General features: G+C 40.5%; 1 protein-coding gene across 1 annotated transcript in view; it reads left to right on the top strand.

Annotated features, from left to right (window-relative positions):
• Positions 1-18608, top strand: part of PGAP1 (post-GPI attachment to proteins inositol deacylase 1) — a 278399-nt gene that overhangs the window by 117726 nt on the left and 142065 nt on the right. Inside the window, exons 12-18 of the mRNA XM_082261304.1 lie at positions 3488-3561; positions 3642-3693; positions 10001-10067; positions 12083-12191; positions 15198-15236; positions 15575-15668; positions 17124-17214. Coding sequence (XP_082117430.1) covers positions 3488-3561; positions 3642-3693; positions 10001-10067; positions 12083-12191; positions 15198-15236; positions 15575-15668; positions 17124-17214 — 526 coding nt within the window. The remainder of the gene's footprint in view (positions 1-3487; positions 3562-3641; positions 3694-10000; positions 10068-12082; positions 12192-15197; positions 15237-15574; positions 15669-17123; positions 17215-18608) is intronic.

Genomic DNA, 18608 nt, shown 5'->3' with positions numbered 1-18608 from the left:
TGTTTTGGAACTACATTTCCCATGATGGTCAACTACACTGCAGAGTGCATGAGCATCATGGGAAATATAGTTCCAAAACATCTGGGGTGCCAAGGTTTGCCATCACTGGCCTAGGCCATCTGTATGTAGAGCAACTATTCTTTTTTTTCAGTTCCTCAGAGAGTTCTTTGCCATGAGGTGCCATGTTGAACTTCCAGTAACCAGTATAAGAGAGTGAGAGCGATAACCCCAAATTTAACAAAAAAGATATGGGGGGGGGGGGCACACCCTAAACACACAATTCTAAGGTTGGTGCTGCTAAAAGACCAATATACAAATTGAACAATATAATAGCACACACATACACAAAAAAAAGTTGCTTTCAAATCTTGCAAGGCTACTTAAAAACACCTTCTCTTAATAAGTAAACAAAAAAGGTGTCTGAAGATAAAATCTGCATGCACCCGCCCAGCGCTGGTGGTCTCAGAATTTCTAAAAGATGATCTAAAAATAATAGTAAAATATGTGTATAGCACCTCAGTGTACACTAGCATCCCCTGTAAACAAATAGTATATCTAAAATGTAAAAAATGCAATCTCTCCTAAGCACAACTAAAACAGCATTATTCACATTCAGCAGCGCTTAATCCAACTATTTAAATATCCCAAAAAAATAGTCCATACAATATTCCATCCAATATTGTAAATAAATAAATGTCCAGAGTGTCCATGTATTGGTATACAGTGATTATATTGTTCTCAAATAGAAACCGTCTCTCAAGCAAAATGACACCAGTGCTCCTTAGGCAGATTGTTAAATAGCCATTACCACACCTTCAGTGCTCCCCTTAAGAATGGACACTCACCAGATATCACTTTACTCTAAGCATGTATGCATTGGCTGCATGAGCCCTTTTCCCAACGATATCCAGCAAGTCCTAAACTTTTGAAGTCAGGATACCACATAAACTTTCTCCAATGTCGGGGTCAGGGGCCGTATGTCAGCAGTGAAATGCAAGCAGACAAATAGGGACAGGGATAGTGTAATAACGTTTTGACTTTATTCACACAACATATACATAACCCCGAAACCCATTCTATATATCTGCTTACATTCAAATAAAACATTCACAGCTTAGAGTATGGGGACCGAGTGTACCGCTGTCCGCAAGCTGAACCACTTCCACAAGCTGAACGAAGATCAGTCCGACCGCGGCTGGAGGTTGTTACAAGGAGGCAGGAAAACACAGTAAGGGCTCTTTTTCACACGGAGCGGACCGTATTGCGATCCGCTCCGGCACTTTTTTTTTTTTCACGGACATGGATGACACTTGTGTCATCCGCTCCGTATGTCCGCATATCATCCCATCCATTTGTGGATGATATACGGACATAATGTATGTCTATGGGCATTGCGGATGTCAGCGGATGACACCGCTGACATCCGATTTTTGCATCCGTTCCGTTTTTTAAACGGAACAAAAATAGGGTTCTGTTCCGTTCCAAAAAACGGAACAGAACTGAAAGGACGAAAATCGGATTTCAGCGGCTGGTCATCCGCTGACATCCGCAATCCCGTAGACATTCATTATGTCCGTATATCACCCACAAATGGATGGGGTGATTTACGGACATACGGATCGTCTGTGTGAAAGAGCCCTAAGAAGTGAATTTCTGAAAAACTGTTTACTAGGTCATTAGGCAATTAATATGTATAGATAATTTTGGATAATAAGGATATTGTTTAATTTCACTATAAAGCTTTTTTAGCAGTTTCAAGAAGCATTCTCTATATCAAATTGATGTTTGATGTTTTTTTCAATATTTGTAAGAGTCATGTCATATTGTAACATACTGATAATAGAGGATACAGTATATTGATGGCTGACCATATAAAAAGTGTTATTTATTTGGTGCTTCTTTTACTTCATAGAGCAGTGCTTCGAGACGATACTGGTTGTTTTAACTGTGGTCAGGCCCCAGGTGATCTTATTTATCTCTATGGAGGTGTTGGTATCATATGGGACAAGAGTCAAACAAAATATTATAAGTTTTAAACAAATATTGTATGTAATCTACCATGCACCTGTATTCTGGATTTCCCAGAAAGTTAAGCTAGCATGAGATTGGGGTTCTTGCAAGGAAAGAAATTGCACAAAAGTGGACCTCTGTACATCTATCAACAGTAGGAAAGTGGATATCCTTAAAATTTTTGTAAATGAAAAAAAACCCAAATAAAACCAGTTTATACTTACCTGCACTGTGCAAATTAATTGCACAGATCAGCCCCAAGCCTCCTCTTCTGTGGTCCCCTGCCAGTGCTCCTCCTCTCTGGCAAGTGCCCACCATAGAAACCTGCTTCCTTTGGGGTCACTCGTGCAGGCTCCTTCCCAAGCCGCCTTGCCTGCATTTATAGACACGGGCAGCGGGACTCAGCCCTGCCCACCCCCCCACTCCTATGTTACTGGCTTTAAATGACAGCAATGGGAGCCAATGGCTCCTGCTGCCTCAACAAAGCCTGTGAGACCTGGAAGTGAGTGGACAAAGCCGTTTCAGAAGTGCACAGCGCTGGATCAAATTAAGGCTCAGGTAAGGCTCAGAGAAGGGCAACTAAACTGATTAGGGGATTGGAGGACCTTAACTATGAAGAGCGGCTGCAATCGCTCGATTTATTCTCCCTGGAGAAGAGACGCCTGAGGGGGGACATGATAGCAATTTATAAATATCTCAATGGGGATCTCAGCTTAGAAAAAAAGCTGTTCATTTGAAGGGATTGCATGAGGACAAGAGGGCATACAATGCGATTAGAGGAGAAGCGTTTTAACCTCAGGCAACGTGGGGGGGTTCTTTACTGTTAGGGCTACAAGATTGAGGAATTCTCTACCACAAGAGGTGGTTTCTGCGGGAAGTATGGTGGCTTTCAAAAGACTCTTAGACTTACATCTCAAGGATCAGGACATTAAGGGCTATGTGAGATGATTACAGACACACACATCTACAAAGGTTGAACTGAATGGACTATTGTCTTTATTCAACCTCACCTACTATGTAACTATGTAAGTATAAGGGTGGGTGAGGGGGTGATAATACTACCTAAACCAGGGGTGTCAAAGCTTTTGACCTTCCTGGGCTAAATGTGAAGAAGAGGAAGGGTCTTGGGCCAAACATACAATACATTAACAATAAGGATCGCTGATGAGCAGAAACAGTCGGGCAGACCACAAGTTTAACAATCACTGATATAGATAATGTACTGTATGCTGTATTAATTTTATTTAACACATGTTAAAGTCACAAAACTGCATTCATGGGTAAGGTTTGTTTCACCTTCTGTTATAATTGGGCTAATACAAATTGGGAAAATTTATATATTTCTATATACGACAATTGGGTGGTCAAATTATTATGATTCTGCCTCTGCTACTCTATTTATCAAACTAAATTAATATATTTACCGGTAATTTCTCTACCGTAGTTTACTGATTTATTATGTATTGCCATTTTGCAGGTTTTTCATCAAGTAATATAAAGATCAATTCTTCTGGATTGTTTCACGTTTTGCAACTTCAGGGATTCAGCAAGGTATACACTATAGGTGTTGGCGCAATCATTATTTTTTGTATTATATTTGTTATTTATATTGTAATTTTGCCTCAACGCAGATCTATCAAGCATTTGGCATCCTGATTGAGAAAAGCTGTAAGGAATCCAAAGGCAAGTAAAATGTTTGTTTCTGTTTACCAGATTGTCTACTACTATTCCTTGTACCTGAATAAAAAAAAACCCAAAAAAAGAAAATGTATTTTTACGTATGTATTTGCAAGTTGAAGTGATTCTGAAATCTTAAGGTTTTAGTTTGTTTTTCCAGGACCCCCCAGCCCACCTTTATGCTTGTCAATAGGAAGGGGGTGCACTGATCTTGTGAAAAAGCTGCTACTGAAAATGTGAATAAATAGACAGTGTAATGTATAAGTGCGCTAATTCTAAATGAATATATAATGAATTATATATAATTAATGTCAATATGATTTTGAACAATATCAGGTTTAAACAACTCAAATGAATGGGTGACAATACAAATAATATGTGATATAATCAGTCCAAAATAAAAGTCTTTCTTCAAATGGTGTTTTCCATAAAACCAATTGCAAATGTGAAGAATTCAACCAAATCAATAGTGACTGTGAAATCCCTCCACCTGGTGAATTTCCTCCTTACCCGGCGGAAAAAAGGCAAGAGCAGTAAGTGAATCCATTTAGGCTATTTATGTATAATCCACCTCCAATTCAGTGACACACCACCAGTGTTAAGGAAGGTAATGGCCTCTTACCGAAATAAGGAAGCTTTTACGTTTGAGAAAACAGCAATGGCTTCAGAATCTTTAAATAAGGTGAACGGCTTTCCAGTTGAATCCAGCAAGGATATATAGATCCTTTAAGAAGTTTAGTCTGCCCAATTTACGCACCCCTGCCGAACCCCGGGTCACTCCCTCTCCATCCCCTGCTGCCTCTCCGCCCGAAGCGCTGCCCGAACCCCCGGACCACAAGCTGCGCATGCGCTGGAGAGCATTTCGGTAAGAGGCCATTACCTTCCTTAACACTGGTGGTGTGTCACTGAATTGGAGGTGAATTATACATAAATAGCCTAATTGGATTCACTTACTGCTCTTGCCTTTTTTCCGCCGGGTAAGGAGGAAATTCACCAGGTGGAGGGATTTCACAGTCACTATTGATTTGGTTGAATTCTTCACATTTGCAATTGGTTTTATGGAAAACACCATTTGAAGAAAGACTTTCATTTTGAACTGATTATATCACATATTATTTGTATTGTCACCCATTCATTTGAGTTGTTTAAACCTGATATTGTTCAATATCATATTGACATTAATTATATATAATTCATTATATATTCATTTAGAATAAGCGCACTTATACATTACACCACCTTTATGCTTACCTGAGTCCAATCTCAATCCAGCACTGTGCCTGAAAGCAGAAGCTCTCTCTTCTCCCTTCCTACTCATGGGGCAGGTTAAATGCAGTGGGAGCCATTAGCTCCTGATGCTGTCAATCAAATCCTTTTGACAAGGGAGCTCGCGGGGCATTAGAGATGGGAAGGTCTGAGGGAAAAGTTGCTTGATTTCCCTTAATTTTTCCAGAAAAAAAAATACAAAAAGGAAGTGTGGAATATACGCAATCCCTTCATTTATAGAGAAAATGACATCTGAAAATCACGGGAACACTTACCAAGCTCTTGCAGGCGCAATATATGCTTCTGGATCAGCATTGTCAATACCTGAAAATTCATATTGGCAGGAAGCTTTTACAATATGGGGGGGGGGGGGGGTACCAGTTTTCGTGTATAGTTGAAATGTTCTTAACATATACAGTCCTGGTTATTCCATTTAAAATACAAAATGTAAAAATCAATTTTGGTTTATTCTACTGAATGAGCTGTACTTTTAAATATAAACGTATATACACTCCCAGGGCAACAAAATGACTTAAATTCATAAAACTGCTTCACACTGATTTTTTTTTTTTTTTTCAATTTTGCTGAAAATGTCTATTTTTTCCAGAAAAAAAATAGGGACTTTTTTCCCTCATGGGCGGAACCTGAGCCCACTTTTTGTCTATAGACAGAGGCAGCTGGGCTTGGGATCAAGCCCACACAAGTGTCTTCCTGTGATGAAACTTTCCGAAGAGGATCGGGGCCCGCTCTGTGCAAAACCATTGCACAGAGCAGGTGAATATAACCTGTTTCTTATTTTAAAAATAAATCACAGTAAATGTATTTTTTTATTCATTTATTAAAAAAAATGCCTCATGGGATGTGTAGTTTTGCAACAGCTGGGAGGCCGTAGTTTGAGGATCCCTGCTTTAAAGCATCACTTGAATAATAATGTGGATGAAGTTTTGGTCACTAAAGCTTTTATTAAGTTTACAGTAGCAACATATACTACTATCCCTGCAGTTCATTACTGCTGTAGTGTTTTTAGACCACTTGAAACCACTCCTCACATTTTCTATAATGAACTTAATTCTAATATGCATGCAGCCTCAGCATTTTCAAAGAGACTATCAGTATACGCTGACATGTCATTAGACCATCAGAGACTGTTCAAAGTTTATATGAACCATTGTTCTTCCACTCAAATAGAATTTGTTATGCTGTTTCTACTGAAATGGGACAATTTCAGTTGCTCTACTTTGGCAATACATCTTTCTCCAGTAATAAATATTTGAAGTGTGGAAAAGTTACTGACATGACAGGTTAAAGGTCAGTAACCCCATTTTTTTAACGCTGATTTCTTACCACAACTGAAACTACTTATTGTGAAAATGTTCAGAGAGATGCAGGATTTAAAAGCCGTGGCACAGTGTCAAACTGTTTAGCATACTTGTTTGCATTGCACTGTGATATGCATTCATATAAACCTGTGTTTGGCTCTGACCAGTGGCGGCCCGTGCATAGGGGGCACCAGGGCGCCGCCCCCCCTACCCCTAAAAAAAAAAGAAAAAAAAAAACGAAAAAAAAAAAAAAAAAACAAAACGAACAAATAAAGTTGTTCAAAAAAAAAATTGGGTTCGCCGGCCTGAACCCAAGGAACTGGTGGCTGGGGGGGGGTGGGGTTACCTCCCAGAAGAGGCGCCGATTGGCTGCCTTCTGGGGAGGTAGGGGGGTATCCTGGGCGCAAGTCTTTGCGGTTGGACACCCCCACTTTCTGATATCCTGGCTGTGATTGGTCCAGTCTACAGCCTGGACCAATCATCATCCAGGATATCGCTGACGTCGCAATGGGGGCGGTGCCGGTGCGTGCGTCAATCACTCACCGTCACCGCCGCTCAGAGAAGAGGAGAGGCCGCCCGCCGGTTCCCGCCGCCGAGACGACGAGGGAGAAGGACCCGCCGCAGAAGAGGAGGAAGAAGCTGAGCCGCGCTGCCGCCAGGTAAGTTTGAACGGAGCACGCACGCTGACACTCTGCAATCATTGGGGGACAATGCTGTGGCGCTCTGCAATCATTGGGGGACAATGCTGTGGCACTCTGCAATCATTGGGGGACAATGCTGTGGCACTCTGCAATCATTGGGGGACAATGCTGTGGCGCTCTGCAATCATTGGGGGACAATGCTGTGGCGCTCTGCAATCATTGGGGGACAATGCTGTGGCGCTCTGCAATCATTGGGGGACAATGCTGTGGCGCTCTGCAATCATTGGGGGACAATGCTGTGGCGCTCTGCAATCATTGGGGGACAATGCTGTGGCGCTCTGCAATCATTGGGGACAATGCTGTGGCGCTCTGCAATCATTGGGGGACAATGCTGTGGCGCTCTGCAATCATTGGGGGACAAAGCTGTGGCGCTCTGCAATCATTGGGGGACAAAGCTGTGGCGCTCTGCAATCATTGGGGGACAATGCTGTGGCGCTCTGCAATCATTGGGGGACAATGCTGTGGCGCTCTGCAATCATTGGGGACAATGCTGTGGCGCTCTGCAATCATTGGGGGACAATGCTGTGGCGCTCTGCAATCATTGGGGGACAATGCTGTGGCGCTCTGCAATCATTGGGGGACAATGCTGTGGCGCTCTGCAATCATTGGGGTACAATGCTGTGGCGCTCTGCAATCATTGGGGTACAATGCTGTGGCGCTCTGCAATCATTGGGGGACAAAGCTGTGGCGCTCTGCAATCATTGGGGGACAATGCTGTGGCGCTCTGCAATCATTGGGGACAATGCTGTGGCGCTCTGCAGTGATTGGGGACAATGCTGTGGCGCTCTGCATTGAAAGGGGCTCGCACGCTGAACTCTGCATTGATGGGGGCACGGAACAGTTGCATTGAAGGGGGCATGCACGCTGAACTCTGCATTGTGGGGGCACAGCACAGTGTTCATTGCATTGAAGGGGGCACAGCACAGTGTTTATTGCATTGAAGGGGGCACAGCACAGTTGCATTGAAGGGGGCATGCACGCTGAACTCTGCATTGTGGGGGCACAGCACAGTGTTCATTGCATTGAAGGGGGCACAGCACAGTGTTCATTGCATTGAAGGGGGCACAGCACAGTTGCATTGAAGGGGGCATGCACGCTGAACTCTGCATTGTTGGGGCACAGCACAGAGTTCATTGCATTGAAGGGGGCACAGTGTTTATTGCATTGAAGGGGGCACAGCACAGTGTTTATTGCATTGAAGGGGGCACAGCACAGTGTTTATTGCATTGAAGGGGGCACAGCACAGTGTTCATTGCATTGTGGGGGCACAGCACAGTGTTTATTGCATTGAAGGGGGCACAGCACAGTGTTTATTGCATTGAAGGGGGCACAGCACAGTGTTGCATTGAAGGGGGCATGCACGCTGAACTCTGCATTGTTGGGGCACAGCACAGAGTTCATTGCATTGAAGGGGGCACAGTGTTTATTGCATTGAAGGGGGCACAGCGCAGTGTTTATTGCATTGAAGGGGGCACAGCACAGTGTTTATTGCATTGAAGGGGGCACAGCACAGTGTTCATTGCATTGAAGGGGGCATAGCACAGTGTTTATTGCATTGAAGGGGGCACAGCACAGTGTTTATTGCATTGAAGGGGGCACAGCACAGTGTTTATTGCATTGAAGGGGGCACAGCACAGTGTTCATTGCATTGAAGGGGGCACAGCACATTGTTCATTGCATTGAAGGGGGCACAGCACAGTTGCATTGAAGGGGGCATGCACGCTGAACTCTGCATTGTGGGGGCACAGTGTTTATTGCATTGAAGGGGGCATAGCACAGTGTTTATTGCATTGAAGGGGGCACAGCACAATGTTCATTGCATTGAAGGGGGCACGCACGCTGAACTCTGTATTGAAGGGGGCATGTACACTGGTCTCTGCATTGAAAGGGGGCATGTACGCTGGTCACTGCATTGAAAGGGGGCATATACCATCTCCTGTACCATGACCTGTGACATGCCTATACCATATCTGTACCATGCCTATACCATATCTGTGCCATGCCTATACCATCACCTGTGCCATGCCTGTACCATCACCTGTGCCATGCCTGTACCATCACCTATGCCATGCCTGTACCATCACGTATGCCATGCCTGTACCATGACTTCAAAGTCACGCAATTTTTTACTGCGTTTTTTGACGCGAAGCAATACCTATTACATTTTTCTTTTTGCGCCCCCCCCAAAAATTTTGAGCACCAGCCGCCACTGGCTCTGACATATCATAGTCAGGCACCTTACTTAGTGCTGCCCTGCTTGGGTCTGATTTGTTTCATCTCATTTTGCAGAGACCTACTTTTACCTTGATTCCATTTCTTTGGATTAGGGTAAACCGTTTACTGGGATTTAATGTTTAATGGGAATAAAACATTAAAACTTCCTGCAGTATTTTAAATACAGACCTGAAAGGGCAGAGTTTGTGTAGGACTTTTCTTTACTGAAAATTCAAAGCTGCTTTGCACAACCTGTATCATAAAGGCACTTTGTATTAAAGCCATGTGCTAATACTCTCACTTTTACATGGGGGATTCTGCCTGCAGTCCTCAATATTTTGCCCCAACACACACTCTTTCTCTTCCCTTCCAGTACCTATGGGAGAAATCGTATGATCCTCCTGTACACAGTGTAATCAGTTTCCTGTGAAGTGGCAGAATCCTTTTGGTGTAACACCACTCCATATTTTTTTTTTTTTCCTCAATGTTCACACCCAGCTCTTCTTGCAGAAGGGTGCTTTCTGTTCCCTGTCAATAGTACTAGAAGCTTTTACACAAACAACCATATACTCCCATGACTCCTGCAAGGAATTTGAGTGAAACAATGGTGACCTTCCACTTTTCTCTAACTAGTAAGGCCTATATACAAAGGAGATATAGAAAGTTTAGAGCACATCAATTCTTGTGGCAGTCTAAACATTTGTCACATCAAAGATTACTTTTACCGTAAGTATATGTTACAGTAATAAATATTTGAACAGATCCTGATCTTCATGCAAAATTGATTTTTCTATGGTAACTTTTTTTTTCCAGAAAATACACCTAATATTTTCAGGTTACATGTACCATGGGCACATGAAGATATAATTAGAACATCCAGGTACTTTTTGTCTTCTAATCAATAAAATGTTTACATGCTCCAGTCCTAGAACAAACCAATCCATTAAATGAAGCATTGATCCATACAAATGTGCCGCTGTTAGATTAGTGCTTTATTTAGTACACAGAACTCAAGTACACAGTGAAGGGAGAAATGAGAGAGAATCAGGAAGATAAGGTACTTTTTGTATTAGGAAGTCTTGCTTTTGTGTCTCCCCAGAAGCCGAGTTTGTCTTATTTCTGTTGTTTCCTCCACCCTCTTAGCAGCAGCATATCTTTATATTGTCAGCAAAGTGGCCTCTAGTGACTGCCTCACTGCTCAGATTCTTGGCACAGTGCCAAGAATAGAAGACAACTGAGGCCGCACAGAACAGGATAATAGAGAGAAGGGCTGGATTTTAAACAGCATAGCTACTTTTTTAATGTTTTATTAGCCTTATATGGAAAAGGGGCCACCAGGTAGCAATCTGTCAATATTTACATTTCTGACTAAAGTTCCACTTGAAAGCAGTAATAAACCCAAAAGCAAATATTTTTTGAATTGTAGCTTACCAATTCTTAGATGTGATGGTCGCATGCGTTCTTTCTTTTTTAGACCTAATTTCATTTTTGCCTGGTAATCTAGCCAGTAAGTCTGTTCTTCAATAGAATAAGCTGCAGCAGTTGCAGGGTTGGGACAAACCATTTACCACTGATTTACCACTGACAGGGATGCATACAATGGTTAGCTTTACCTTTATCCCTAAAGGGAAAAAAAATGTGTTCCTGTAACTGCTTATAAAGTGTGAGCTGGAGTTTGGCTTCAATTTGTTAGTGTATCTAAATCTGCTAGTGCAACACTGCCCCCCCCCCCCAGACTGAAAACGCTGCTGTCCGAAGGTGCACTGTGTTCTTTCATCCAGAGTTGGGGCACTCTAATACAGGCGGTATGTTACTGGCTAGATCACCAAGTAAAAACAGAGGGGGTGGAAGTCTAAAAAGAAAAACGAATGCAACCAACATATCTAACGTTTGGTATGCTGCAATATACTACAGTTTTGAGTTTAATACCGTTTTTAGTGGAGACCTGCCGTAACACAATGATAAATTTTACTCCAGATGTTTACAAAGCTGACACAGTAGACAGTCCAGCAATGCTGGAGGATGTGTCACAAATGCAGAAAAAAAATGCAAATCCTTTGATGGATTTGTATTGGACAAGTAACTTTCTTCCACTAATAACTGAAGACTTGCACTTGGCTGGGTGGTTTTTTCAGACAAACTGCAACTTAAACTACTGCAATATCTGCCTGTTAATTCGTTTTAAAAAAAATGTAAAAAAAAAAAAATCACTCTGGGGTATCCTTATTTTTAAAAAAGGATGATTTTAGGGTTTATTGTAACATCCTGCCATTTTTTATATTTTTTAGAAGCAAGTAAGGGAAACATTTTGTTTTCTTTTTCAAAATGTTACACTTTTTTATATTTTTCATTTTAACTTTAGGCCCCGGTTACACTTGTGTTTGGGGAGGGTAAAAATGCATGGCTGAGCCATATTTTTCCTGCCTGCCAACCACTCCATCTTAAGCTGTAAAGGCAGCAGGGGGGGGGGGGGGGAGTACATATGCTGCGATGCTTTGCATCATCCCTGCTGACCCATTCAACTGAACAATTACAACAATACAATACCTCAATACCTCCTCACTGCCTGTCAAATGCCCTGTGAAGAGAAATGTGAATGCAGTTTCCAAAAGAAAGCTCTATCTGTTTAAAAAATTCTATAAAATTAGTTTGGGTACAGTGTAACATTATTAAGTATTGGCAGTCAAAGTATTGCAGCACTGAAAATGGCCTGAAAAGGAAAGGCAGCTAATATACAGGTATTGAGGTGGATTTATAAAGCAAATGAAAGCAAAAATATTAAAATATATATTAAAATACCCCATTGTGCACACTTGTAATACAATCAAAAATATATATTTTATAGTTTTTTTTTTCCCCCTAAATACATTAATATATTTTCCCACTATTTCCTAGCAGTGATGCACTTCTGAAGCTTTTTGCCAAGCTTCATGATCCACAACCACAGAATGAGAGTAGGATGGTAACCTTAATGCTCTACACATCTCAAGATTGCAATTATGAGGTAAACAACATACTTATTTGAAGAATTCTATATTCTGTATGTAATATTGCTATAAGAGATCTGTTATGGTTGAATGGATAATTTACAGTCCCAGGATTTTATATAAAACTTAAAGGATAGGTTCACCTTTCTGAACATGTTACATGTTACACCCATATTTAGGGTATAACATGTTCAGCATCTGACCCCTCTCCCCCCGATCCCCTGCCTCCTTGTGGCTTTCCTGTGCTGCTATTTCTACATCCAGGAAGCAGTTGGTCAATTTTAAACATATCTTTATAGGAAATATAAATACATTAGACGGGATACCTAATATACCAAAATATTTTGCATGGTAAAACAGGACATTTTTAAAATTCATACGTATTTTTAGAAAAAATTTAATTTAAAAAAGCTTATATACAGCGCATACAATCTAGTACAGAGATGGAAAAAAAAAACACCCAACAATTCTAAACTCACGTTTCACGTATTACTATGTGGAGGGAATACCAACTGAATAAGATTACATCATTTTAGTAGTCCTAACAAAAGATGCAGGTATGGATTCACAATCTTACCATTGACTTGTGCCAAGTACTCAAGAGGCCACCTCCAAGTCACCCAAGGCAGTGAGAGGCCATCCTCACTGTGTCCCTCACTTAAATATGGCCCGCAAAATTGTGCAAGGCTTGCATATAACCAGAATAAATTGTAAGCGGACCTACATATGTATATGGATATGTATCTAGGTCCATGTCTTATACTTTAGGTTTCAGACTGCTCACCCATCTAGTATGTTCATATGGAGTGGAATGATTGTACCTACATGCATTCATTGAAATAGGCTATCCATCTACATCACTTACATTAAAGTGGAGTTCCACTCATTTTTGTGTTTATTAAAAGTCAGCAGCTACAAAAAAGTGTAACTGCTGACTTTTAATAAACACACAATCACCTGTCCCATGGTCCAGCGATGCGGCCTCCCAAAGCATTGCTTCTCTCCCTCTCCTTTCCCCTGCGTTGCAAGTGTGGGCATCCGACTGTGACAGCTTGCTGCTTCATAGCCGGGTGCGCACTGCGCATGTGTGAGATGCGAAGTGCCTCCCTATTGGTCGGGCAATCTTCTGGGACCTGTGACGCATCCCAGAAGATTGCAAGGAACAAGGGAGAAAGGAGAACTTTCTAGCTGCTAGACGTCTTGAATGGAAGTGGAGGCAGGTACCTGTCCCCCTCCCCCCAAAAAAAAAAAATGTGCCATATTTGGGAGGGAGGAGTATTTAAAACGGAATGTCCCCTTTTGGGTGGAGATCCGCTTTAAATATATCTTATGTCATAACAAATCATTTAAAACAGATGAATATTTTCCATAGCGAGGTAGTAGGAGTAATTTATATAACTGCTAATCATTGTTATCATTCATGCATGGGTAAAATGTTTAGCTTGCTGCTAGTAAAGATTATGGGCCAATTCACACTGACTTGTGCTAAAACCTATAGAAAATATACATTTTAATCCATTTTAGTTGCGTTTTAACACGCGCTGACGTCCGTTGACATACGTTTTGACATCCCTTAACATGCATGCTTATGGTATGAACAGTACACGTTTATGGTATAAACCATAGGTTTATGGTATGAACAGGACACATTGAAAATGTTTTTCAGGTGTCCTTTTGATGATCTGTTTTTTACAGCTGCGCTGAAATGCAATTCAATGCACTGGTATGAATTGGTGCTAAAAGAATAAATTCGATTTTAAAAAAATCTAATTTTGTGTTCTCCATTTAGCTAGTTCTTAATTTCCAGGTCTCTATCTTAAAATAAATGTATTAAAATGAGCCCACTGGTTTGTGTACTTCTAGTAGTCAATCAGTCAAATTTTTGGGCTTCCAATTTGAAGTTTTAGCAAAATTTTGTTTATTGTGTAATCTAATAAACTAATATATGGTTGCTGATTACATTTTTATTTATGTTTTAAGTGTATCATCTTTAATAAACTATTAGAGGAGCATTACAGTATGTTCTCTTCAAAGATGTATTGGACAGAACACAAAACCTGTCTGTAGGTTTTAATGAAGACAAACTGTGGCACAAAATCCGTAGGGTAGAAAGTGAACATAATCTCCAATGTGCCACTGCCATCTAGCAAGAAAGTGAGCAAGCGATGTTACTCTGCAGGCAAATGTTGCCCAAGATTCTTCATGGTAGTGCACCCAATCCTTGAGTTCAGTTATAAGCTCAGAATCAGCAGAATGTATTCAAACAAACAAACTGATTATACCGTTTCAAGGTCACTGATAAAGGTAAAAAATCTGGTCAGATATGGTCCATTATTTTTTGCATTTATATTTTACCAAAAGTGACTTAAACATTTTTTTTTTTTGTTCACGGAGAGGGTTGTTTTTCTTAATTTTCTCATGGAGTTTTATTTGGTAGTCAACTCTAAGGCTCCATGCAAACTGGCTTAAAAATCGCTGCTACTACAAGAGTTTTGTGTTCTGCCTGTAGAAGCAGCTCAATGTTATCCAATGTGTCCATGCACATTAGGACAATTATAGGCATATTTTAAGCTCAACATTTAGAGGTAAAAAAAAAAAACCCTTCTGGTTTGCTTTTCTGATTCGAGTTTACTGGTAGAAAAACTGCAAATCTCTCCTAAACTCATCTAAACTCTATGCAAAAAAATTCTCTATATGAGCGTTTTTTTTATGCCAGGAGAACTGTTGTTTTTTTTTTTAAGCCCAGTGTACATGGAACCTTTATGCAAACCACAGTATTTATAAAAAAGGCTAAGAAGCCAGTATAAATATTCCTTTCAGTACAGGTGGAATGAATGCTCTTGTCCATACATATTTGAACAATTTTTTTTTTTTTTATCTTATTCTAGAAATTGTTTTCATTTATACAATTGCTAGTATGTTGTCAGTAAATGCCACTTTTTATATTTTAAATAGAATCTTTTGTCATGTCTATTTCTAATTATTTAAATTCCTTGGAAATATCTTTTGACGTTTTTCCCTAGGTAACAATTTATACCTCCTTTTTGCAAATGATGGGACAGGTGAGTAAAACTGGACATTTCCTTTTTACACTGTTGCATATAGGCCTGGCCATAATAAACAACACACAAAACCACTACATATTTCTTTTAATCAGTTAGCTTGCCAAACCTTGCATAGGTACAAACTCTCACACTCAGTTGGTAAAGAATACATTTACTTTAAAGGCCTATGCAGTAATGTATGGTAAAACTGACATTTTATCATGCATTACTGTGATGCCCACACAATGTAATGCATTGTTTGTGCCTTTATTTTTGAGCTGCTAAAATATTTGCAGCTGAAATGTAAAATAAAACATAAATACTAATTAAAAAAAAAAAATGTTTTTCATTTCTAGATGATCAGATTCCATGGTGCAACACTTCCTGTGTATATCGTATCCAATTTATTACTTGCATATGGAGCACAGTTGTATTCGCTATTCAGCAAAGGTAGAACATTTTTTTTTTTTACTGAACTTTGTTAGTTTTAACAGATGTGGTATGTACACTTGAGTATTTTCTGAACATATCCCTCAACCCTAAAAGACTAGGTCTAGCGATATTTAACATTTGTGGGATTATCAGAGAAGTTATTTTTTGTCACAAGTTTCACAAAGTTAGGTATTTGAAGTACAGATAAATTATTTGTTGGATCTGATAGAATAATTGTAGATGAAGTCAGATGTGACCTAGATCACCTCATCCATGGTACAGTAAGGCCAACTCTCAAGTTATAGAACATGTATAGATGTTTAAAAAACAGGAGGGTTTGGGCCAAGCTCATTGTTTTTACAGGAAAAGTTGAGATTTGAATGATTAATCTGCCAATATATCTACATATAATGATCATTTGGTAATACAGTTTTGCTACGTATGCATTTTTTTAAAAATCATATGCTCAGTTGCTCAGTTTGCCTTGCCCAGGTTTGTTTATGGTTTTATTTTAAAGTAAATTTTTAACCATTGTAAATATTTTTATTAAATGTGGTAAGGTCTAAAAAAAATGTTTTCAGCTATACAATTACATATAACTATTTAGTATTTTCACAAGACGCCAGTAGGTAGAACTGTTTCTTCAATGCTTCTCCAACTCTCTTAAAGAAGTTGTGAGTTCAATTTTTTCTCATTAAAATAAAAAAAGGTGTTATAGTTACTTGCTCTGTGCAAGGGTATTGCACAGAGTGGCCCCAAACCTCCTCTTCTGGGGTCCCCTTCCAGTGATCTCCGCTCCACCTTTTATCTGTGTGCCATCATAGGAAGTCAATTCCTATGGGGGCACACATGCAAGTGCACTCTGGAGCCAGGCTGTGTGCGTCCATAGACACAAAGCATGGCTTGGCCACAATTCCACTCCCTTCTGATAGGCTTTGATTGACAGCAGCAGGAGCCAATGGCTCCCGCTGCTCTCAACCAAGGTTGGTTTGAGCCTGTGAGAGGGGAGAGAAGACTGGCAGATGGAAACATTGTTGGAATGATGTAAGACACAGGTAAATATTTGGGGGTTGGGGAGGAACAGCAACTGGGAGATTGTTTTACCTAAATGCATAGATTGCATTAAGGTAAAAAAAAATTGATGTTAGAAACACTATAGTTCCTCTGTTGAAAGCCACCTGTTAATAACCTTCAATAGCTCTTGCTGAAGTGTTCACACACCCTGTTTAAAGGCTAAGTCCACCTTTTGGAACATTTTGGTTCCATCATATGCACCCTGCACAGCCGATTCTCTCTCCCCCCCCCCCCCCCCATGACAGCGGGCGGGGGAATCCTCTAAATAGTGCTGGGGATGCCCTCATCAATGCTGACTAACTGTATTGATGGGGGAATCATCGTGGAAGGAAAGAAAATAAAATTATCTATGGGCTGCTTTAATTTACACCTGCTTGACTGTTCATAATTATTTTTCAGGGCACTGCTTGGAATTTGATGCAACATTGGATATGGCTGCCAAGCCTTACAAAGTTGATCCCATTGTAAATATTTGCAGATTTCTTTTAGGGTAAATCACTTTTTTTCTTGTATATATTTTGAAAGTGACGTTTTTCATTTTACATGTATTGCTACATTTGTGTAGGCTTATGGTTCATAAAATATAGTAGTGTAAGGATTTTTATCAACTTAGAAAAGTACAAGCACATCAGTTTTATGTTTATATGCATTGCCTTCATCCTGTTTCTCACTATTGATTAGGAATGCGATGGAAAAGGTCAGTTAGTGTTAGTGACAGTTGAAAACTTCTGACAGTTTGCCCAGATGGCATCTATCTATGAGTGCTAAATGAATTTAGACCTCCTTTTTTTATTTTTATTTTTTTTAGCAGACTACCTTTTAGACTGGAGTATTGTGGATAAAGAAAAGAACTGTTTATTTATGAAGAGTAAAAGACTAGATGCAACAAATGTATCTAGTAATCCTGACTGACTTATACTTTCGCATATAAAACAGCCTCCAACAACCTAATTCACACAGGGGGAGTCGCTGGAAATACCACACACAAAATAACTATAAACAAAAAAAAAAAAAACTACCTTAACAAAAAATAACCCCTAATGTGATGGCTCATGTACCAGTATACGGCACCTTGTAAGGATCTCTGAGCATCTTCCCCTAAGTGTTACATTGAAATAAATGAAAAAGGCATAGAAAGAAAAGAGGTAAGGAAAATCATGGGCCCCGTAAAGGGTTCCTCCATCTATCTGGACCAGACCTTATGAAACGTATTCTTTCTACCTATGATCATACGTATCTCTGTAGAAAGGCACGTTAGCATTAATGACTTGTTTCCAGAAAGGGATGGTGGTGAAGGAGATGTTGGTTCCTTCCAATGCATGGCAATGGACTTTCGAGCATAAAAAAGGGAGTCCCAGGAATGTTCTCTCCACCACAGTAGCGGCCAGGTCATTCACCATGCCAGAAGACACAGCCTTTGCTCCAGTGGAAGGGGAGTCTGAGCCACATATTTTCTTACACCCACCACTCCGGACCAAAATCGAGAGACAGACGGATAATTCCAGAAGACATGAAAAAAGTCACCATCAGGATGGTCACATCTCCAGCATACAGAAGGAAAAACTTGGTTTAGCTTATGCAATCTGTGAGAAGTAAAATAGGCCCCGTGCAAGAGCTTGTACTTAATTCAAATCTGTAAAGAAAAGCGCACGCAACCTCGGGCAATAAAGCTTTAATAAAGGACAATAACACAGTACATTGGAATTGCACTCACACTTTTTCTTTAAGGCAATCGCTTTACAGCATTCCAACAGGAGCTACTCGCTCCTCCCGTCCCTCCAGATGGTGACTCTGCGGTCTCCTCATCGCTGCCGCCGCTGTATCCCCGCTCTCCTTCACTTCCTGTGTTGCCTGGTCACCGGATGCCGGTTCTAGTGCGCCTGC

Source organism: Pelophylax lessonae, assembly GCF_965119305.1.
Source record: "Pelophylax lessonae genome assembly, chromosome: 6".
NCBI lineage: Eukaryota > Metazoa > Chordata > Amphibia > Anura > Ranidae > Pelophylax > Pelophylax lessonae.
Note: the sequence above shows the minus strand (reverse complement) of the source record. Positions and strands in the feature narration are given on the sequence as shown.